At 51.1% G+C, this 21,255-nt stretch overlaps 9 protein-coding genes across 9 annotated transcripts; 2 read left to right on the top strand and 7 right to left on the bottom strand.

Moving 5' to 3' along the window:
- Positions 1–957: 957 nt before the first annotated feature.
- On the bottom strand, positions 958–1,571 carry BO85DRAFT_521090 (uncharacterized protein; the record flags this gene model as incomplete). The annotated part of the gene is made up of 4 exons (XM_025665185.1): positions 1,377–1,571; positions 1,241–1,314; positions 1,124–1,183; positions 958–1,060 (listed from the first exon to the last, which is right to left on the bottom strand). Exons 1-4 carry the CDS (start codon positions 1,461–1,463, stop codon positions 958–960), a joined length of 324 nt encoding a protein of 107 aa, XP_025514307.1. The 5' UTR covers positions 1,464–1,571.
- A 395-nt stretch (positions 1,572–1,966) lies between these two features.
- On the bottom strand, positions 1,967–3,265 carry BO85DRAFT_439507 (S-adenosyl-L-methionine-dependent methyltransferase; the record flags this gene model as incomplete). Its single annotated transcript, XM_025658717.1, has 4 exons — positions 1,967–1,979; positions 2,037–2,123; positions 2,279–2,284; positions 2,538–3,265. The coding sequence occupies 4 exons, from the start codon at positions 3,263–3,265 to the stop codon at positions 1,967–1,969; spliced, it is 834 nt and encodes a 277-aa protein (XP_025514308.1).
- A 2,048-nt stretch (positions 3,266–5,313) lies between these two features.
- BO85DRAFT_423208 (cytochrome P450) lies at positions 5,314–7,395 on the bottom strand. The gene is made up of 2 exons (XM_025658004.1): positions 6,634–7,395; positions 5,314–6,582 (listed from the first exon to the last, which is right to left on the bottom strand). The coding sequence occupies exons 1-2, from the start codon at positions 7,027–7,029 to the stop codon at positions 5,428–5,430; spliced, it is 1,551 nt and encodes a 516-aa protein (XP_025514309.1). The 5' UTR covers positions 7,030–7,395; the 3' UTR covers positions 5,314–5,427.
- Positions 7,114–7,542, bottom strand: BO85DRAFT_48928 (uncharacterized protein). The gene has a single exon (XM_025663591.1). The coding sequence runs from the start codon at positions 7,451–7,453 to the stop codon at positions 7,199–7,201; it is 255 nt and encodes an 84-aa protein (XP_025514310.1). The 5' UTR covers positions 7,454–7,542; the 3' UTR covers positions 7,114–7,198.
- A 215-nt stretch (positions 7,543–7,757) lies between these two features.
- On the bottom strand, positions 7,758–10,632 carry BO85DRAFT_450407 (biotin--[acetyl-CoA-carboxylase] ligase BPL1). Its single transcript, XM_025660369.1, has 5 exons — positions 10,397–10,632; positions 9,646–10,282; positions 9,018–9,581; positions 8,697–8,968; positions 7,758–8,636 (listed from the first exon to the last, which is right to left on the bottom strand). The coding sequence occupies exons 1-5, from the start codon at positions 10,446–10,448 to the stop codon at positions 8,137–8,139; spliced, it is 2,025 nt and encodes a 674-aa protein (XP_025514311.1). The 5' UTR covers positions 10,449–10,632; the 3' UTR covers positions 7,758–8,136.
- On the top strand, positions 10,397–11,010 carry BO85DRAFT_450408 (uncharacterized protein). Its single transcript, XM_025660370.1, has 4 exons — positions 10,397–10,595; positions 10,662–10,693; positions 10,749–10,813; positions 10,875–11,010. Exons 1-4 carry the CDS (start codon positions 10,525–10,527, stop codon positions 10,941–10,943), a joined length of 237 nt encoding a protein of 78 aa, XP_025514312.1. The 5' UTR covers positions 10,397–10,524; the 3' UTR covers positions 10,944–11,010.
- A 108-nt stretch (positions 11,011–11,118) lies between these two features.
- Positions 11,119–12,202, top strand: BO85DRAFT_450410 (putative mitochondrial genome maintenance protein Mgm101). The gene is made up of 2 exons (XM_025660371.1): positions 11,119–11,667; positions 11,757–12,202. Exons 1-2 carry the CDS (start codon positions 11,144–11,146, stop codon positions 12,025–12,027), a joined length of 795 nt encoding a protein of 264 aa, XP_025514313.1. The 5' UTR covers positions 11,119–11,143; the 3' UTR covers positions 12,028–12,202.
- A 58-nt stretch (positions 12,203–12,260) lies between these two features.
- BO85DRAFT_460356 (serine/threonine protein kinase) lies at positions 12,261–15,162 on the bottom strand (the record flags this gene model as incomplete). The annotated part of the gene is made up of 2 exons (XM_025661716.1): positions 12,261–14,411; positions 14,464–15,162. The coding sequence occupies 2 exons, from the start codon at positions 15,160–15,162 to the stop codon at positions 12,261–12,263; spliced, it is 2,850 nt and encodes a 949-aa protein (XP_025514314.1).
- A 2,346-nt stretch (positions 15,163–17,508) lies between these two features.
- BO85DRAFT_469638 (kinase-like protein) lies at positions 17,509–19,004 on the bottom strand (the record flags this gene model as incomplete). The annotated part of the gene is made up of 4 exons (XM_025662342.1): positions 17,509–18,250; positions 18,285–18,421; positions 18,507–18,895; positions 18,934–19,004. 4 exons carry the CDS (start codon positions 19,002–19,004, stop codon positions 17,696–17,698), a joined length of 1,152 nt encoding a protein of 383 aa, XP_025514315.1. The 3' UTR covers positions 17,509–17,695.
- Between the last annotated feature and the right edge of the window lie 2,251 nt (positions 19,005–21,255).

The following is a 21,255-nucleotide window of genomic DNA, read 5'->3' on the forward strand; positions in this document are numbered from 1 at the left end:
CGCTTTTCGCTCTATGAACGCGTCAGGATAGAACAGCAGCTTGACTCGCGCAGACACCACGATATAATATCTATCCCTTTCGGTATATTCTAGCTATATAAAAAACCTGCATTCTCTTGCGGTGCTTATATAATGGATGGATGTAAGGGGGTAAAATTCTATGCTCCCTGCCGGGTGCAGCGGCCCGATGCACGTCCAGTGCAGGTTGTGTTGATGTAAACCAAAATGGCGCATTGAGATTTTATGGTGCAGACTAATATAATGGCTATATGAAGTTATGAGATTATTTCAGGTTCGATATGTACTTTGCATGACTCATATCTATTGGCCTTGGGGATTTACTAGCACCATGGCTTGAGATGGAGTGCTGTGTGTGCGGTATTAGTTCCGGAGGGAACGGACTGAGATATATATTTACTAGTAGTAATTACTGCAACTATTTACAAACTAGTCATGACACACAGTAACTTATCTGCTCACTAATATTTACTACTTCTCTATCCCGAGGGGTGAAGTTCTACATCGAGAGCATTCTCAAAGCACCCCACATTCCATGATATCGTACTCCGTATGTCTAAAGAGCCTCGAGACAAAGGATATACGCATCCGTGTTCATTTATCACCATAACAAACTGCTAACAGAACATGAAGATGAAATAAAGAATCACAGACAGTAATCCATTTAACCTGAACCACAAGTAAAGATCCATTCATATTGTCCTAAGGATCACTACTCTACTACAAGGAATGGTTAGGGAAGAAAAAGTACATCGCAACTCTCAAGTTCACATTAACTACTAATAATTAAGTGCCCGACCAGTCCATAAACCTAGCCAGTGCTGTAGAACTTTTCGAATCGCTAGGCCGTCCCCACCCCAACCAAAGGCAGGTTGTAAATATATTAAGGTTCAAGTCAATACCCTAGGAATCATACATTCCCCCATGGCTGTAAGCCATCTATCGGTAGCAGCGAGCGCTGAGAGCGGGGTTGTGGTGAGCGTGAACGACATCAGGGATGTCAACGGTGACGGGAAGGTTGTCGCCGCCGCAGTTGTGGTCGCTATTTTTTGTTAGATGTCCATTCTTATCGAATGGGTATCGGCTGGGAAGATGTGGCACTCACAAGTAGATGTGGCAGGTAATGCCAGGAACCTGCTTGACGGAGTGGATCTCGCCGGTGACGCTGTATTCGAGTATTAGAAGTCGGTTCATGAGTTTATGGGGATTTGGGGTAGCTCACGAAGTGAAGCAAGATGCGTCACCGTCGTTGAAGGTGGGAGGACCGTTGAAGTGGGGGAGGGGGAAGACGGAGGCCTATTCTTGTATTAGCATATTTGAATTCGATGTTGAATTGGTCCAGAGGTGATGGATGTTACCTCGATGTTCTCCTGAGCAGCGTTATCCGCAGCCAGAGCGGGAACGACGGCCGCGATGGCCAGAGAAAGGATGGTGGTGAATTGCATTTTGATTGTTTTGGAAGAGATGTGTTGGCTGCTAGACTGCTTTACCGTTGATGCTGCTGATGGATGAAGAGAGATATCGTGGTCATTCAGCTTGATTTTATATTCAATTTTTCAAGGGAGAGAAGGAGGAAATAAGCGAAGGCGTTGGCATCTTCATAACATGCCTGGATGTAGCTGCGTGGGGTGCATGCATGGCTTGATTGGATTGTGCCTGGATACTCCGGGCAAGTAATTTCCGCAGTAAGGTATTGGTGGGGAAGTATTTCTTCAGGGCGGAATGAGGGATGCTACGCCGTGTGGCTGTTTGTTGTTGACGCGCCCTTGATTGAGTTAGCTAGGGGGCGTTCCTTGAACGCGGGGATCATCCGCGTGTCAGGGTTAGTTAGATTTGAGGTGGTATAAGGGATGTGTGGAATGTGGGTTCATTTTCCCGGGGTATTCGGTCCCTTGATCGGGATGGCCGTTGGGTATGCTGTGAAGGAGGGACTTGTATTGGTTGAGATCTATGTGGGTGGACTGGGGTATAGACAATGCTAATATTATTATTCAGGGTTGTCGATCCGTACCACTTACATAATGTGATTGGCATTGAACAAGGTGGTAATGTAGTTCTGTGTGACTGTGTTTCTTGATCTTGATCCGCTTTCAAATCCGGCATTCCTATAATAAATGGACATTGGCGTCTGGGGAATGATCAAGATTTGTGGTTCAAACTGTTGAGTCATGCATCTCATTTTGTATCACAGGATCAATTGAGTGGTTCAGTCCAGCCGCAAGCTTGCTAGGCTAAGCTATGTATCTGCGTGACGGCTTACATGGACCTGACGATCAATTCCATATGCGAGCTACTCCGTATAAACTTCAGAATTATACCAGCATGCATGCCTGCCATATACACAGGAAGCTTGTACAATATGATCATAGCATACTACATTCTGTCCCACTAGCTATACATACACCGCACCTCCAACCCAACCACGTAAACAAACAAAGGCAGAAAATCACTTCCTAACAGCAACAACAAACAACCTGGGATATCTCAACATCACCCTCCCATCGGCCCTTTTCTCATACCTCTCCCTCAACAATCCCTCATACACCCTCAAAAACTCCTTCCGTTCCTCCTCTCCCCTCAACCCATCCAAATACGGCCTCAACCCCGTCCCCTTCACCCACTCGACAATGTCCCTCCAATCCCCAAGGGAATGATAGTACACTGTCTCCCAGATCCTCAGATTCTCACAAACATCCACCAACGCATCATAGATTTCTTCAGGGGCATCCAACTCATCCCTCTCCACAAGCGCACTCCGTAGATGTTCCGCCCAGGGCCCCGTCCTCGCGACCTCCCGCATGGAAGTATGCGATGGCAGGTTCAAGGTATCCGGGACCTGGAAGGCGAAGACGCCGCCCGGGGGAAGAGTCAGTAAGAGTCTGCGAATAGTAGGGAGACGAGTGGAGCGGGGCAGCCAGTGGAGGACGGCATTGGAGAAGAAGAGATCTACGGGGTGGTCTGGTGGGGGAGAGTAGGATTCCACGTCGGCGACAGCGAAGGTGGTGTTTGATGTAGATGTAGATGACTCCTTGGCGCGAGCGATCATGTTTGGGGAGGAGTCGATACCGGCGATGCTCGGACAGGATGGGTAGCGGGCGGAAAGCATGGCGGTGGAGTTTCCGGGGCCGCAGCCAAGATCGACGATGTGGGAGGGAGATTGCAATGGGATGTGTGATAGTAGATCTTGGGTGGGGATGGCGCGCTCGTCGGCGAATTTGAGGTATTGAGTTGCGCTCCAGTCGGACATTTTGGCCGGGTGGGTGAGGAGTTGGGTGATTCGCTGGGGACTGAGTGATAGTCGAGGACGGAACATTGATGGTTTGATGCTACTGGCTGTGGATGAATGTGTTGTTGGTGTTGATGGTGTATAGAAGTATTTATATCTGGTTATATTTGATGTGAGGTATATAAGTGGGAGATGATGTTACTATGGAAGTGGTTAGTTGAAAGTGCCGGTCTCGGCGGAAACATGATTGGCTTCTCCGTTCAAGTATCACGGGACAGGAACATTCTTCGTCAAATCCTGCTTACTTGCTTATTGCACTGATATCATCTTATGCTGTCAATCCGGAAGGCGCGGGTACTTGACTGTAAACATACAGAAATCGGATCAACGATCTCGTTGGGGCCTTCCACAACCCGCACGTGACAGCGCGTTGCCGCTGCCGATACATGGAAGATTGGAGGTAACAACTTCAAGCAGGATAGTACTATTCCTCCATAATATATGATTACACTTTTAAACTAGGCATGACATACGGTATGCCCTGATTCAAATACTGAAATAACCTCATTCGAGCATTGTCCATGTATCGTTCATCCTACTAGCGAGCAGCTATATATTATGAACAATCGAGCCTTCTGAGTATGACAATGCCACGATGAAAACAGCACACAAACCAATGCAGACGCAGTCAGCATTGCCAACTCTAAATATAACCAGCACTACTACATAGAGCACTACACATATTTGACAGATTATACACTTTATGCAGTCAGCATCACCTAAAATATACATACATAAGCACCTCCAACACCGATTCGTTCAACCACACCCTAAAAGTACTAACCAATAACAGCAAGTAAATACAAACAATCATCTGAACCATAAAACAAGCCTACAAACCTATTACCCATGCATCTAACTGCGGGGTAAGCTCACACTTGCAGGGTAAGCAAGAGCTGTCAATGAAACAAAGCTCACGCAGCAGCCCGAGCATCTCCATGACAAGGATCCCTGGTTCAGATCAGATGACCACAGACACAACTAATGCTCGAGTCCTTGCTCATTTATAACCAGCAGTAACTGACTCGTACGCTACCCTAGTAGCAGAGAGCAGAGTATTTCGCTACCTGTTCCTAGTATGTACAATATGACACAATAATGAATAAAATTCAGAGTGTTCCCCCTTACACTACATCCACACAAGCTCAAAGTTTCCCAGTTCCCCCTCACCCACTCAACCCCTCGTATCAAACATTCCAGAACACCAATCGAATTCCAATTACACTTTGCATATGACCTGTCATTTTCCAGACTACAGCTAAAGTAACTCAGGCGGAAATAGCTCCCGTTTACTTTAGAAAACTGCTGGTAGGCTTACCCGAACCAGAACCAGAATAAGAGATGAAAGAGAAGCAAGCGAGTCCCGTACCCGAAACACGAACAAACCACAACCTAGAAGCAGCAGCAGCAGCAGCAGCAGCAAGCAGCAAGTAAACTCAAATCTGAGACATTCGACGGACAGTATCTATGGGACAACTGTATGCTGCGTCGGCGAGGCCGATAGTCTAGTCTAGATCATCAATCATCATCTGCTTTCACCCTCTCTCTCTCTCTCCATTTTGAATAACTTCCCAATAGATTGAATTATGTATAAATACCCAATTAGATAATAAGTCATCTACTAACTATCGCCTCCTCCACAAACCCGTATAACTATTACATAATACACCGGTGGCAGTGGTTTTATGTCTTTATGAAAATAAACCACGGATGAATGTCCAGATTGAGTATCTGCTCCTAACCAGGCTTGACAAGCAGGTATGAAATCTCATTTCCTGGGATGTAATTGGTCTGTCGGTGTTGTCCGAGTTCCCACCCCACAGAGCGGCGCGCGCGCGCCCCCTGTCAAAGTGGAGAAGGGATTTCGTAGGCGGTGAGGAGAGTGTAAACTGCCTTTTGTAAACCTTGTTTCAAGAGAGATCCTGCTGGTGCTGGAGCCTAGATACATCCATAGTTTAGTTTGCTCTGCTCTGCAGGGCGTATGAGTTGTACGATAGTACTAGAGAATGTTTGTTAAATGCAATGCAATGTGCCAATCACAATCTATATACGCTAACACCATATGAACATTGGGTATCCCAATCCAATCATCAACATCAACAACAGTAAGAAGCAAAAAACAACTAGTTAGAAGCATCCTCATGCAACCGGACCGTCACGTTATCTCCCGGCGCATTTGTCAGACTCATCTGCATCGTAATCTCACCCTCCTTGGTCTTGCCCACGCCCTCAATAACATCGAAGCGCTGCAACAGTCTCACCAACACATAGCCCGTCTCGGTCAGCGCAAACTGCTGCCCAATGCAAATCCGCGGCCCACCGTTGAACGGCAGGTACTCCCATCCGGCCTTGCGCTCGTTCCAGCGATCCGGACGGAACTCATCAGCATCGGCGCCCCACAGATCAGGCCGACGGTGCATCACGTAGGTGCTGTAGAAGACGGGCTGGCCCTTCTTGACGTAGACAGGGTCCGTGCCCGCGGGACCACCGCCCGTGGGGAGGGTGGTGTTGCGGACGGCCGTGCGGCGGTTACCAGGGACAATGGGGTAGAGACGGAGAACTTCATTGAGGAAGTTCTGCAGGGGACGGCAGGACTTGAGGTTGGCGAAGGTGATGTCATGGGGGGCGGAGTAGGAGCCGAATTCCGCGAGGATGGTGGCGCGCAGGGAGTTGAAGTAGTCCGGGTGGCGGGCGAGGAAGAGAATGCACCACGACAGGAGAGAGGCAGTGGTATCGCGACCGGCGAGGAGGATGTTGAGGAGCTGGGAGCGCAGTTCGACGGGGTCGCGGGTGGCTTCGGCCAAACCGTGCAGGAAGACGTAGTGGCCGGTGGGTTTCTTCTCCGGGTCGGAGTTGAGAGCGGCGGAGACGAAGCGGTCGACGTAGGCGTGCACGGCTTTGTTGATGGCGCGGCTTTCCTTGTTGTTCACAATCCAGTAGAGCTTTTCGAAGCGAGCGCGTTGGGCGGAGTACCATTGACCGCGGTCGAACTGGGCAGGGAAGTCATCCTGGGGCATGGCACCGTTGCTGAGGGCGGCGGCTTGGCTCTGGACACTCTCGCCGAAGAGGAACTCGGTCGCGGTGTCCATGGTCAGGCGGAAGAAGATGGTCTGGATGTCGGTGGCGGCGGTCCAGCCGGTGGTGGCGTCGACGGGCATGGCTCTCATGGCGACTTGGACGTGACGCTCCTCGAGATCGAGGTCGCTGATCTGGTCGCGGGTGAACTGGGGACGGAGGAGAGCGCGAGAGCGAGACCAGTGGTCGCCATCGGCAGTGAACTGGATACGAGTTAGAAGGGTGATGGTTTGCATAGAAAGTGGTGGACGTACAATACCGCTGCCTAGCAGCCAGTGCAGAGCGTTGCGACGGGACTGGCCCAGCTCAAAGTCCTTGAACTGAGTGGCCAACAAGGCCTGGACATTCTTGGGATCGCAGGTGCTGATGACATCGGTGCCCAGCTGACGGAAGTGGAATGTAGTGGTATAGCGATTCTCGCGGGCGGACATGATGTCAACACGGCGGCGGGTGACTGTGGGCACCTGGCGAGCCTTGTCCATAGCCAGCGCCTCCTTCAGGGTGTTGATGCCCAGCACATCACCGGGGTATGAGGGAATACTCCCGCAGTTCCATTTACGAGCATTTTGCGCATGTTGCCAGCGAGAGAGCAGCACATATAGGAGGTAGAGGATGGGGGAGGCCGTTGCGACAAACAAAAGTGTCGACATGGCGAGGGTTGAGGTGGGGGGAAGAGAGGGACAGGAAGATGAAAGTGGGAGTGAAGAGAAAAAGCCAAAACTGGCGAGGCAAAGAGGGGTTGATGAAGGTAAATAAATGTACCGGGCGGGAAGTTAGATTCATTTATGGTACAACTACCAAAGTGAATACGATGGAGTATCAGGATGGCCAGCAAACCGAGTGGCCGGCAACCGAGGCAGATCGGACCATCCTCATGATAGAGAAAGCAAAAAAGCAGTATGGACACATCGGACCGTTGGAAAGGAACTTCAGATGATTAGTCGTGGCAGTGGAGTACCGGCGACCCCTAGTCTGAAACCTCGGAGCTTCCAACTGGATGGAAGCAGGAGGCCGGCCATGACAGGCTTCAGGGGTGGAGAAAAAGTATCTGGTTTGACCCGGACATATCGCCATCTGTTCATCCTTATTACCGCCGAGTCTGCACAAGCATTCCCCTGGCCTATAGTGCACCACCACTATACCTTCTCCCTAAAACGAACAGGGCCAACCGGATTGCAGGCTTACGGGAAAGATGCATCCTGGAGGATGATTAGTCTGCAGCCACACTGGTTGGTTCCAACATCACGGCTTTGCATCTACATTGTACTTAGTATGTACTTTGCAGTTTGCACACTATATTAGCCTTGATGGCATTGGGTGTTCCCGGCCCCATCTTAGGGCACACTCCACTGCATCAATCCCAACCATAACAATCTCATTGTGTGTTCAGTCATCCATTCATTCCTCTTTCTATTATTATGATTATGATAGTTCACTACGTAAACTAGTTCTTCATGTTCTGTGGAATGACTCACTCACTCTTTGGTTCCAGGGGTACTGAACCAAGAACCCAACCACATGCTGTTCCCATGCCAGGTCCGAGGTAGGTTTCACCTACAGAATTAGGCAAATGCAAGTGTTTCTGCCCGCGCTCGACTTCCCAATGCGGTATCTGTGCGTGCCGCTCATTTCGGTCGCCCTGCCGGCACTTTATCTCTGTCCAGCAACACTTCCGATCTCTAACTATGCTAATTTAGAACGTTAGTCACTAAAATCGCTCCATGCTAAATGGACTGGCTGGGATGGTCTCATCCCCACTACACTTTCCGCCGCACCAATCCACGGAAGAAGTCAAAACTGTTACTGTCGCTCTGCAGCTGCCACACCCGGCCCGTCGGCCGGTCATCCCAGCCCAGTTCCTCTGCCAGCAGTAGCCCGTAATCCCGCGTGATCCCCTTAATGCGCGCGCGCACCCCCCCTTCTTCCTCCAACGTCACCACCTGGTGCATGTGCAGCCAGTCTGCGTAATACATCTCTTCGAATCCCCGATCGAACCCGGCCCGCAGGAATCGCGTATACAGCTCCTCAAACGTCGTCAGAATGCGCGCCAGCAGCTTCTCCAGTGTGATCGGGGCGGCCCGGGGCCCAAGGAACCGCGCCGCCAGCGCCGTCAACGACGTCGTAGGCGATGCGTTCGTTGCGTTGATGCCAATGCCCACGACCGAGATGTACTCGTTCGCGCAGTAATGCGAGTTCACCAGGATGCCGCAGATTTTCGAGTACTGCTTTTTATCCGGGTTCTCCGGGTCCAGTGCATCTGTCGGCTGATCAGCATCGTCCCAATCCCTCGATCAGATCGTAAGAAAGGATCACTTACACACGTCATTCGGCCACTTCAGCTTGACCGGTAACTCCGAATATCCGTCGTCGTAGTTCTTGATTCCTTGCACCACCGCCATCGCCGCCAAATACTGGATAAACACTACTGGTGCTGACTGTATCTTCTCGAGCGGGTGGCGCAGCACCGTTGAGAATATCAGCGCTCCGGCCGGCGACACCCAGACGTTCGATCCGCGGCCGCGGCCTGCCACCTGGGTCGTAGCGCTGGCGGTGAAGCCGTTGGGCAGCTTGCGCAGCAGCTTGGGGTTTCTGACCCGTCAGTCGTGTCTCGCTTCTGCCATCGGACAGGTCTACTTACTTTTCCAAGATCGTGTTCGTGCTGGTGACGACCTCGCCATACACGAGGTGGGAGCCAAACTCGGATGCACCCTCGCGGGACTGCGATTGGTACTGGTGGAGGTTGGAGTAGAAGGCATGGTGATTGAAGTAGGGCGTCAGCTTCGATGATGGCACGTCGTCGTGCACCACCAGTCGCTTAACGATGGCGTTGTAATCCACGATACCCTCCGTAGACTGCGATGACGCTGGGAGGGAGTCCTCCAGCTGGCTCAGGTTCCACGCGCCGGGTCTCTCAATCCGGAATGTGTCATTCTCGTCCTTCAGAATCTCCTCATTGCCATCCTTGGTGATGATCTCCTGCCATGACGCCACCAGATCGGCCGTCTCGGCGGGCTCCTGCGAGGACAGATGCAGCGACGACAGCGACGGCACGGTGGTCGTGCTCTGCGTCACCTGCAGGCCCAGCTTGACCAGACATGCCTTGAGGAAGTCCGTGCGCGCCTTGTCATCAGCCTCCAGCGCCTCCACGACCTTTGCATAGTCGGGGCCACCGGCTTTTTTATCCAGGTTTGCAGCTGCGAACCTACCATTCATCAGCACACGTCACCTAGACCACCTGGAACCACAGAGGATTTAGAAATACTCACTCCGGATGCGGTCCCGTAAGAACAACCCTCCCCTCCCCAACGCGACAAAACACCACGGCGGCCTTCCCCTCCCCAGAGTCAACATTCAATTCCTCCTCAAAGCTCGCCAGCACCTCCACTCCCTTATCAGCAAGAGTTGGCGCATCCACAAACACCCCGCCTCCATTATAGTAGCACTTGAACCGCTCCGGCACAATCCCCGCATTTAGGATATCCTTATTCACCGAAATCTCCGCGGCCCTCGCCCCCGCCTCACTATGATAGACGAACCCCGCGAACGCCCCTCCGCGACATGTCCCCGGGTAGAAGGCCAGTTCACGCTCTCCGATAACCTGAAGTGTCTTATCGCCGACTTCGAATTCGCAGCGTCGGGAACCGTAGTACCCGCCCGCGCAGAAACCGAGGTAAGCGCCGCCGCGCTTGACGAATTGTTCGATGCGGCGATTACCGGGGCCATTGAGAACGCGACCGTAGCCTAGATCAGCGCCACCGGGGATGACGAGGAGAGCGCAGGTAGCAGTCCAGGGTTCGCGGAGGAGGGCGTCGGAGGTGACGGGGATGACGGCGTAGTGGGGGGCTAGAAGGCGGCGGAGGGAGTAGAGGGTGTGGCGGACGGATTCGATGGTGGTTCCATTGCCTGTAAATCAAGTATGTTATAATGAGTATCTTGTAGTGTATAGTATTTTATGAGTGACAGTCAATGGGATCGTGGATGGTGAAGCGGGGAGAATTAGAGGGGAGAGTGACGCACCGGAATAGACCAGAACGTTGACCTTTTTGCCGGTCATATTGGGGGTCGCCATTTTTGCGGCAACTACCTGCAACTCTCTCGGAGCAACCACTCAAGCAAGCAGTCAGACAGTCAAGCAAGCAAGCACAATGTCGGACCAGGAGAAAAGGGAGAACCCGCCCGTGGAGGTGGAGGAAGACGACGACGAGCCGGATGAATGGTGAGTTGTTGGGATGCGAAGATCGGAGGAAGGGAAAAGCGTTGGTTGAGCTGACAGTCCATCCAGGGACAAGCGGATCTTCAGCACCGGCTGTGCAGGTACATTGCCATCTTCCATGCCCTATTCTGAATTACTGCTAAGAGACAATTACAGCGGAGCAAATGAAAATGAACGACTGCTGGTTCGAAAAGAAGGACTGGCGCCAGTGCCAGAGTGAGGTACAATATCCCCATCCCATCCATTATCATCTCGCAACCCTCACTCACTAAATTGCATCAGATGGAAACCTTCCGCGAGTGCTGGAAACGTCAGGGCAACGACGAGCGCACACAGACCAAGGATGCTTAAATGATACCGATACCGATACCACAGACCATTTGTACAATAGAACAATTCTACTAAGACTTTCCACTTATCCTCCATCCTCCTTTCCCCAGAGCTATTTACTCTGTAATCACGTGATACTATACAGCTCTGACTTCATTTCTCTTCCCGCTGCACCTTCCCACCACATCCCCGACCACAACACCTCCCCACAGCCCTCTACAATGTCCCTCCCACTTTTAACGCGCTCCCTGCGCGGTCCCCAACTTAGCAAAACTCTCCGATACTCCCTCACTACTACAACCCGCTATCAATCCACCACCACCAACAACAACACCGCGAAACCCGCCGCCACCACCTCCACAACATCAACAACACCCAAGCCCACCACCACTACATCTACCTCCTCAACCTCCACCCCCAAAACCACCCCCACCCTTAAAGACCTCCTCGACACGCCCCCCTCACCCACGAACCCAACGGAAGACCGCATCGACTGGACGCGCTCCTTCCACGGGCTCAGCGCAACCCCCTTCCCGAAAGAATGCGCCGACATCCTGCTCGCCCCGACCGACCCAGAAGAAGTGGAAATCAAACCCGACGGCATCCTCTACCTCCCCGAGATCAAATACCGTCGGATACTGAATAAGGCGTTTGGACCCGGTGGATGGGGTCTTGTGCCGAGGAGTGAGAGTATTGTTACGCCGAAGATGGTCACGAGGGAGTATGCGCTTGTTTGTAATGGGCGGTTAGTATTTTCTACTTCCTTTCCCTGGGGGGTGTGATATGGGTGTGGAAGTGGTGATAGGCTAATTTGGTGATTGTGTGTTGGTGTAGGTTGGTTTCAGTTGCTCGCGGCGAACAGGATTACTTCTCCCCGGATGGAATCCCCACGGCTACGGAGGGATGTCGGTCGAATGCGTTGGTGCGGTGTTGTAAGGATTTGGGCATTGCGAGTGAGTTGTGGGATCCCAGGTGGATTCGCAAGTTCAAGGCGCAGTATACCCGCGAGGCGTTTGTGGAGCATGTGGTGAATAAACGGAAGACGAAGATCTGGGTGAGGAAGGATGATACTGTTGGGTATCCGTGGAAGGAGACCAAGTTTTAGTCTTCCGGTCTCTTCCATTCCATTCTCATTCTATTTCTATGTGGGGAGCAAGTCTCATGATGAATACGTGATACACTAAATTCTGTATAACAGGTTAATGTACGATATCATTGCGAATTACATGCTAATAGATCAGTCCACTCATAAAATACTAATAATACATCATATGCAACAATCTAAGTGGCCGTTTTTGCAAGGAAAAGAAGAAAGGAAGAAATCATCATCACTCATGGCTACTGGTTACCCGCTCCCTCGTACGGCCGTCGCGGCACATATCGACCTGGCTCAGTTTCTGTCAGGTGTGTCGAATGGTGCTCCCGTGCATCTGGCGTCTGCTGCTCATGCATCGACGGAAGCTCAAACGGCTGGTTTGGGTCGTAGGGGTCCTCCGTTGGGTCGTAGTATTGTCCCGGGTAGTTGTAGTACTCGGGCGGCTGCTGAGGCGGCTGGGGCACTGCGACCTGGGGCAGCGTGGGCTGCGCCTCCTGGCGATGACGGGGAGGGACTGGTTCAGAGAGCACCGGGACATCGCCTCGAGGGGCAGCCACGGACTGGGGCTCGGGTTCAGGCTCGACGTGTGAAGTGCGGCCCTCCTTGCGACGACCAGTTGACGGTTCGCGGGTCATGAGTCCGTAGGTCACATTGAGTTGGCGCTCCTGACCGGGGGATCCCACGGGTGTCTGGTAGTGGTCGACTTCGTGACCGTCGCGTGAGCCGTCCTGCGACCGGGCTGCGTGCTCTGCGGTGAGTCCTTCGCTGTAGGAGCTGGAGGCGCCCATGCCACGACGCTGCAGCGACTGAGGGGAGTTGCCGAGATCGAAGCCAGTCGAGCGCGATTCGGTGTATGAGACGCCAGCGGTGGTGTTAGCCCGACGCATGCCTTCGCTGGCGATGGAAACCTGGCGGACGGGGAGAGTTTGGTCTTCGTGTCCAGCATCCGACTTGTTGTCGTCCTTCTCGGTCTTGTCATCGTCGTCGTCGCTGGCGCCTGGGGCGCGGATAGGTACCTTGCGCACAGCGGAGATCAACGCGCACATGAACTTCGAGCGACGGGCAGCTCGGACAGCCTCGTTCGACCAGTTGGATTTGTGGCAGATTAAGACACTCAGCTCCATCTTGTCCATGTCGCCCAGACCAACCACATCAATGGTGACCTCTGGCTGGAAGTCGCGGCAGTTGTCCTTGTCGCGCACGAAGCTCTCCATCTCCTCCTGGAGAAGCTGGACGTTGGAAAAGGTGGTCTCGAAGCTGACGGGGACGGTGAGGCGCTCATGCATCGCATTGGCACGGGTGAAATTGTCAATCCATAGGGTGTTGAGGACGACGTTCGGAACTTGCGTGATACGGTGATCGTTGACATTTCGGAACACGGTGAAGAGCAATGAAATGCGCTCGACAAAGTACGGCTTGTCGCTGATTTCCACACGGTCACCCACATCAAAGGGATGCTTGACGAAGAGGAAGATACACGAACCCAGCACTTCCTGAGCGGTGGTCGAGAAGACGAAACTGAGAGACAGCAGAGAAGTGGCACCCGCGGCGATAACGGTGCCGAAGCCGCTTGTCACGAAAGAAACAAAGACCAGAATAGCAATGATACCCGCCACGGTCAGCAAAAGGTTGTCGAGAACGTGGATCGCCTGGTCAACATCGTGGAGACTGTTGTTCAGGGACTTTCTCAAGCGGCGGACTTCACCGATGGCCAAGATCATCTCTTCCAAGCTGATGTCCCCGTTGCCGTCGCGATCCAGCATGTGGAAACATTCCTCGGCTTCAGCCTCCATGCCAGCTCCCAGGACCTCACAAATATCGTCAAAGTACAGAGCATCGCGGCCTTCAATGACAAAAGACATCCAAATTCTCCGCGCGAGCGCTTCAGACGTCCGTCTGTGTTCCAGAGCCTGGGTGACGACGGACCGAGTGGAAGTGGGGTTGAAAACTTGCTTGCCAGTCAGTTCATGGGCCACGTCGCCAAAAGCCGCCGTGACTTTGTTGCCGAACTGGTGGACATTTTGGCCCACGCCCCGGATGAGGCGCAGAGGCGCTGATGAGCTGCCAGTGCGGGTCTTGATGGCTGCGGAGCGAAGAATGGAGTCGGAAATGGCCGCGTCTTCCTCTTGGAACTCTTTGCAGTACATGGGGAACATGTGGCGCGAGGCGTCGAATAGCAGAGCCACCAGATACACATTGCGCTTCGATTCTTTGATGCGGGCATCAAATTGCTTGCGGTGGTAGCTGATTGAGATCAAATGAACCATGGTTTTCTCAGCCAGGAAAATCAAACTGCAGACAAAGAGGGCGAACAGGATGTTCTTGATGGACTTCTCCCAGGATTTGGTAGAGGTATCGCCCTTGGCTTGCTGATGGGGATTTTGCGTCATGACCTGGAGGAAAAGTTAGTGGATGGCACGTATAATGGAATCAGACTAGACTTACAGGCAAAAAGGTAACCAAGCAAACCACGCACCACAGCACGGTTGCAATTGGCATTTCCAATTTGCGTAGAATGAGAGCATATTTGCGAGTTCCTGAACTCACAAACCCGATAAGGGTCTGAAAGATGTACGGCAAGAGTTTGGCCGCAAGTTTACACAACCACAGACTGATCCAGACGATCTCAATCCAGAACCAGAACCACGGCAATGTGACGCCGCCGATAGTCGCGTCCTGCGCGACCGTTGCTCCCACGATAATGGGGATGGCAAGGAGAATTGCGAGCGGGGCCACGTAGATGAAGTAGCGAGTGAGAACCGAGTAATTAAGGATGGCCTGGTAGATGCGGCCCATGCGAGTGACGGTGCCATCCTCGGGGTCTTCTAGGGAACGTCCGGTGCCTTCGTCGATGCGTCTGCGCATGCCGGGATTTGGCGCGACCAAACCCTCCTTCTCGCCGTCAATGCCTTTGTCATCGCCGGGTGGTTGATACGGATTCGGCGATCCTCCCACATTACTACTTGTCTTGCGAGCGCCGGTCTGATTCCGACTGGGAACCGGGTTCAAGGGGATGTCAATAGTGACGTCGTTGGGATTCATCATGTTGTCCGGGGCCATGTCGGGAAGCTGCTGGAAGCGATGAGCCGACAGCCGCTTCTCCGTGATACCAGGTCTGCCGGACATGAATTTTGAAAATGGCATTGGGAATGAATTAGGGAAAGAGACGGTCTAAAAAGTAAGGCCAGAAGCTGCCCTGCAGCTCCAATTAGCGAGCGATGTCGCAATTGGTCGGCTTAACTTCCAGGGACGTAAGATCGCTTTGCACAGTCCAGGCAGGATCTGACAATGACTGGGTGAATGAGTGTTGGAGTCCACTGGTTCGTGTGGAGAGCGGGTGGGTCGAGCGAAAGTAAAACCGCATGGACTGGACCAGGACTTGAGACGTTAGTTGGTGAATTAGAGCGGCAGCGAACGGACGTATATTTTTGTTAAAGGATCGGGAATAGGTGGAAAAGAGAAAGAGAAAAGAAGAAACGAGAGGGACAGGCATCGGAAATGAAATGCGTAGAACGCTGTCAAGGGGGAACAGGCCGAAGGCCCGATGAAGGAGAGAAACAACGACAAGCCAGGCGAAGGAATGTCAAAGACGCGAGTGTCAGAAAGCCAGAGGGAAAATCGAGGGGAGCAACCCACGCGAGCATGTTTCAGTCGGGCTGAAGTCACTGGCGTGCAATAATGGAGTCATCCTCTTTTTGGAGGCTGGCCTGGTTGGAATCCGCCGATCATTCCCTGGGCCCATAGTTGCTGTCGGACTGGCGACTGCTGGTGGTGCCTTTCTGTTCGTCGCGATGATATAATAGGCAAGACTATAGGCCTCTCTAAGCCCTATCAGCGTCCCTGAAGGCGATCGATCTGAATTCTGAAGGGGAGAGACAGCCCCCACTGGTGTGAATTTTAGTTCACGGCACTAGTTTTGAGTTGGGAAGTTGAATTGCGTGAAGTGAGTACGTAGAATCACAAAAATGATTACTAGTCAGGGTGGCGGTCACGTTACGAGGAACGTCACACAAGCCATACCGGCAAAGCCCTATTGCCTACTTTCGGCCAGTCTAGGGCATTGCTCTGTCCAAGGTTCTCCCTCTCCCTCCCTCTCTTTCTCTCTCTCTCCTTCCTCTCGCACTTTCCACGGCCCGCGACCGTTGGAACCAGACAATCCTTTCAGGTGGTTCCAGCCAGTTTCTTGTCTTCCTTTCAACTTGGCTAATTATTTCCCTGGTTACAACTGAACCAGTCCCCTACATTTCATTCAGGCACAAAACTAACCAAAATATCGGGGTTGTGGTTCTGATTGTGTGGCTGACGCTAGTGCATTTACTTTGTAATAACTCGGTCGTTTACTATACCCCTTCAAGCATTATCTTTACTTTTACCTTAACAGTGAACCTTGTAACTTTGTAAGGTTGTTAGTTTGTAAGGCTGATTTGCCGTTCAGTGCCACTTCTCGCCCCTGAAATCTGCTGCAATCAATCTCACTGAAACCATATCATGCACACCTGTCAGCCCGTCAGACGGCTGCCCCTGGAACTAGTCGATATTGTGACTAGTGCGTGGGATTGGAGGCGTTAGATTTGGCCGCGTTGTGTGGTATGATAAGATGTAAAGTCGGAATAGTAGACTCTCGGCTCCACATTACTTGGACCACCACAACATTCTGTATAGTGTATCGCATATTGCAGTAAAGACAGATAGTTGAAAGCAAGCAGTGAAGATCTATCTGCGGGAGATCGGAGTTTTTACATCGAACAGCCCGTTGCAGTAACATGCTTCCTTAACACTGGTACCGGAATAAAGATGACAGGTCACTCCGTCGGCTGTTTCAGAGTGGCTTCTAGACCGTTTTAGTCCCTCGGCCAGCCCGTCTCAAACTCTCGCGGTTTTCCACTGTGGCCAGTCCATCAGAGCTGAGGGGCGACAAAATTAATTGGATTACTAGGCTGTGCCGGCACTCTGTTTTTGAAGGATTACTCAATGTTAATGGCAAATCCGTTCCTGAGACTTGAACTTTTTTTGAGAGTTTAACTTTTTGCATGCTTCCACTGCCACCACAGGATAACTTCAAACCCCTGGGCGAAGGAAAATAGAGAGAAAAGAATAATCTTGCTACATGGGCTCAGAATAACTGATATTTGAATGAAATTGAAGGTACTTATAATGGCATTTTAAGGAATCTTGGATGAACATCATGCACTTCGGAATATATGAAATCTGAGTACAGATACCCACCTCTAGTGGTACTTCTCCGATGGGTATAGCACCATAGTATTCTATAGACATCTTTCATCACATATTCAAATGGAAGTGAACCATCATTCGACTAATGACAGAGTTCGCGATCTTCATATTATACTCAAGGGAGATGAAAATAAAGAAAGGATGCCTTTCTTGGCTGTTCACGACTCAGAGGTTTCGCAGACCATGAATTTGTGATTTTCAAGCTAGACCATATTAGACATTATAAAGAAACATCGAGTATATGAAGGCCAACGCCTCTTGCGTGGAGTGTTACACCATTCCTTCTGGTTGTTCAAGGTTAGAAAGAGGTGCGCTCAAGAGCTACCGAGCTAGCCAGTTCAATTTGAGAGGACTTTGCATCAGCCTTTTTGCAATGCGATACACCTCCTGTTTGCTGTTTATCACGGGCCCTCATCACAGCTGGCAAACCCCAGTTCAGCATCTAGTCTGAGCTCAGTACATCCGTTGCTGTTGCTCGCTTCTCAGGTTTCATTGCCAGCATTGAGCGAAGCATGCTTAGAATGGCCACCTGCTCCTCTTTATTGAAAGAAGACATATTGTCCCTCTGTCGTGCGGCCTGTATGTACTTCTCGAAATTTTGCTCAAGAGATGGGTAGACAAACCGATCTTTCTTAGGCCTTCCGATCTCTTCAAAATACTCATGACGCTTCCCCCATGTATTCCACCATTCAAGCGGAATATCTCCAATGATATCTACTTGTTGAGAGGCTATGTTATGTCGAGTGGCGAGTGTTGCATCAAGCAGCCACCGCAGGCCAAATATGGAATACATAGCACATGCAAGACTCCAGATATCCGAGGGAAATGAAAGAGGCTTGTCCGGTTCAAAGTAGGCTTCAGGCGGTATGACTGGAAGCGGCGAGGGACAGTCCTGCCCACGTCGCCGCTGCTCTGGGTCGGAAGGGGAGAAGCTCTCGCCAAAGTCACTAAGAAGGAGCTGGGCCTCATCCGGCGGAATTTCGAATGGCTCGTTTTCCTAACCAGACCGGCATTGTTACACACGTAGGGACGCCAGGAGGGAGAGGCTGTCCGTCCAGTCGCACAACTGGTTCCGAATATGGCTCACCGAACCGCTCATAGAATTCCTGGACTGAGAGCTTGTCAAGGCTAGTAGGTAGGTGTATCAGGATGTTTCCAGGATGAATATCTGTAGTCGATTTAGCGGTACTTTTATGGCATTGCCCTTCTCTCATATACACGAAAGCATTCAGGGTGAGTATCTCCTCACTTACCTCCATAAACATAGTCTTGAGCATGAACAAATGCAACAGCAAGAGCAAGTTCGGCAGCTAAAACACGAGCCGTTTCTATTTGAAAGTAGCAACAGAATGATGCCCCACATACACTGCTCTGAGCGGGTGCTGTGACAATGCATTGATGATGCCTATTCGGGCCCTCAATTTCGAACTCGTCCAGGATGACGGGAATCAAGGGACGCTCGTTTGTATGTGCCGGCCAGCGGTTCATGAGCATACGCAATATCTTTGCTTCATGAGCGGAGGAATCTCCAGTGCTTACTTTGACCGCCACGTAGGCTGCCTTTTGCTCGTCTCGTGACAGCCAAATTGTAGAAAAGGGCCCATGGCCCAGTTTGTGAATCGGTACCGGCTCTTCAGCACATCTCCCACGCATATTGGATGATACCCCCCTATTCTGTACCTCTCTATCATTTCCACTTCCTCAATAAGTTGATACTGAAAGGCGTGGGTGTCATTGGTCGTAGAAGTCATGGCGGTTCGGATGGTCACATTCAGGCGTCGAGGCGACTATAGATACCCACGGAAAACAGAGCGACTGGAGGAAAAAGTAGCTTCACAGCAAGAATAATACAAGCCACTCATTAAGTGACCAGGCCTTCTCATAATGAATAAGCCGGATGTAGATGTTGTCGAGCCCGGTTGTTCGTGAAGTTCAGAACTTCGTTCGTGATGACGTCCGAGATGAAGCACAATGCTGTCACTGTCAAGGGTCATGTGTGTATGAAGGGTATTTCCTATCAGATCTATGAGCATGTACCGTATATATGTGTTAGAACTGGAGCTTGCGGCTTGACTTTGATCTATAGCCTTGTGGTATATCTTACGGCAGATCCCGCAACAGATCAAAAGGCCTAGGGATTTAGAGCTGGCTTAGGAGGAGTCATGGAGATAGTCAACGCTATGGCTCCGTTTGTGATGTGGCATTTGAAAGCAGCAGAAATGTAGTGAAGTATCTCAGTGAAACACACAGTGCTGAAGCTACATGTGTTGTCATCATTTACTGAGTTTGTTTGGGAGCACAGGCTCATTGCCAGCCCATTAACACCCAGACCGAACACCCCCTCAGACCACATGTGACGCTTTGCTACAAGGACGAAAATCAACTGACTAAAGAAACTCATGTTGCTTTTCATGGCTACGTGGAAGGGCCAAACAGGTTAATATTCGTTAGATCCAAGCATGCTGGAGCAAAAGCGATCACTTGGGTGAAGAGTAGTGGAGATATTGTCTACGAAGCCCCTGAGATTGGCTATGGACACTTTCCGGAACCAGCAGATACAGATTGCACAGGCGTTAATACTGAAATTCGGGGTTTTGGCGAGAAGAAAGAAAAGCTTCTATGGAATACAGTGATCTATGAGAGCTAGATATGTGACATCACAAACGATCTTGAGCAAATACGCATACCGGCAGCCTTGTCAGAGTGAAAATTCTGCACATCTGCTGGGGCTACCTTCATGAACTGGATGAAAGAATTAGAGGGATAGGAAACATTGGGACACCCAGACTCTTATCGGAAATCATTGATGCTGGGTACAAGAATCTGTGAAACTTATGCTTCCCCTTTCCATACTGATAATGATCCGAATCTCGTGTTTACCGTGCAAAGGCTTCTAGATTATGAAGCTCATTCTAATGTTGCTGTACTCAATGAGACCGCGCAGGGTCGGCTGCAGTCAATGGACTTTCACTGTATTACCCCTGACGGGAACTTCTACTACTAGAATCCGTCGAAGAGTGGCTGTTAACGCAACCTTATAAAAAGCCTAGCGTTATCCGATGGACTGACCAAGTAGGAAGTGTATCTAAAATTGATCCTGTTTTCCGGGTAGCTTCAGTTAGCTTAGTGCAGTCACAGAGTATATCTCATAAAAAATGCAGAATGTCCGCATTGAGCAGCTATAAGATCATCGTAACGGCATCTTAGGACGCACGCTGACGAACATTTTAAACGTGCTCAGACCTGGGCCATATGGCTCGCCTTTTTGATTGCCTCCTCTTTTCCCTGGTTAAATAACCAGTTACTTTATCCCATGCAGTTTAGTGTCCAATGGGTCCCATTATGGTAGTAGTATCAGCTGGCTTCATCCTCGGTGGTTAGGCCGCTTCAGCTGGGATTCACTGGCGGACGGTAGTGTGCTGACCTAGAAGGTGCCGACCGGTGCCATGCCCTTGACAGCTGATTATATCCTAAAAGGTATACTACTGCCTTTGGAGTTAATTAAATGCGTTTCAACGACACTGCGCGCTCAAATCAGCTCACAGAAGCAACGTTGGGTGGCCAGAAGCTGGATAGGGACGAGCCGTGGGTGAAGAGAACAAGCGGACAACCGACCTTGGGGCGCACGGCCCACAAAAGACCAGTTTCAGGGCTTGTTATCTTGCAATATATTCTCGAAATTGCCAACTGTTCATTGGAATCGGAGGATATGTCAGTCTTTCCCGGGACGGGTTAGGTCTGGCGGCCCGGTCCTGAATGGTCCTCTTGTAGCTCACTGCCTAAAGAAGATGGGAAGTGGACAGGCGACGGGACAATCTTCCAGATGCGCCAATTAACAAGAACACTTCTAATCGTGGCTGGCTGTCCGAGCGTTTTTCCTCCGTCAGACGGGCGGGGAAGAGAAGTTGGACCCGCAACGGCGCCACAGATCGTTCGTACGCTATCTACGAGTTGCAGATGCTCTGCATTAGCGACTCAGGTTGTACCCCTCTGGCACGGCAG

This window comes from Aspergillus piperis (genome assembly GCF_003184755.1).
Source record: "Aspergillus piperis CBS 112811 unplaced genomic scaffold BO85scaffold_12, whole genome shotgun sequence".
Lineage (NCBI taxonomy): Eukaryota > Fungi > Ascomycota > Eurotiomycetes > Eurotiales > Aspergillaceae > Aspergillus > Aspergillus piperis.

Coding starts and splice junctions, on each gene's coding strand:
- BO85DRAFT_423208 (XM_025658004.1), bottom strand. CDS start 7,029: ATGTCGACACTTTTGTTTGTCGCAACGGCCTCCCCCATCCTCTACCTC. Junction 6,583..6,633: donor GGCTGCTAGGCAGCGGTATT/GTACGTCCACCA, acceptor ACTCGTATCCAG/TTCACTGCCGATGGCGACCA.
- BO85DRAFT_48928 (XM_025663591.1), bottom strand. CDS start 7,453: ATGGCGATATGTCCGGGTCAAACCAGATACTTTTTCTCCACCCCTGAA.
- BO85DRAFT_450407 (XM_025660369.1), bottom strand. CDS start 10,448: ATGGCGACCCCCAATATGACCGGCAAAAAGGTCAACGTTCTGGTCTAT. Junction 9,582..9,645: donor CTTACGGGACCGCATCCGGA/GTGAGTATTTCT, acceptor GATGAATGGTAG/GTTCGCAGCTGCAAACCTGG. Junction 8,969..9,017: donor ACGAACACGATCTTGGAAAA/GTAAGTAGACCT, acceptor CTGACGGGTCAG/AAACCCCAAGCTGCTGCGCA.
- BO85DRAFT_450408 (XM_025660370.1), top strand. CDS start 10,525: ATGTCGGACCAGGAGAAAAGGGAGAACCCGCCCGTGGAGGTGGAGGAA. Junction 10,596..10,661: donor GACGACGAGCCGGATGAATG/GTGAGTTGTTGG, acceptor CAGTCCATCCAG/GGACAAGCGGATCTTCAGCA. Junction 10,814..10,874: donor GGCGCCAGTGCCAGAGTGAG/GTACAATATCCC, acceptor AAATTGCATCAG/ATGGAAACCTTCCGCGAGTG.
- BO85DRAFT_450410 (XM_025660371.1), top strand. CDS start 11,144: ATGTCCCTCCCACTTTTAACGCGCTCCCTGCGCGGTCCCCAACTTAGC. Junction 11,668..11,756: donor GCGCTTGTTTGTAATGGGCG/GTTAGTATTTTC, acceptor GTGTTGGTGTAG/GTTGGTTTCAGTTGCTCGCG.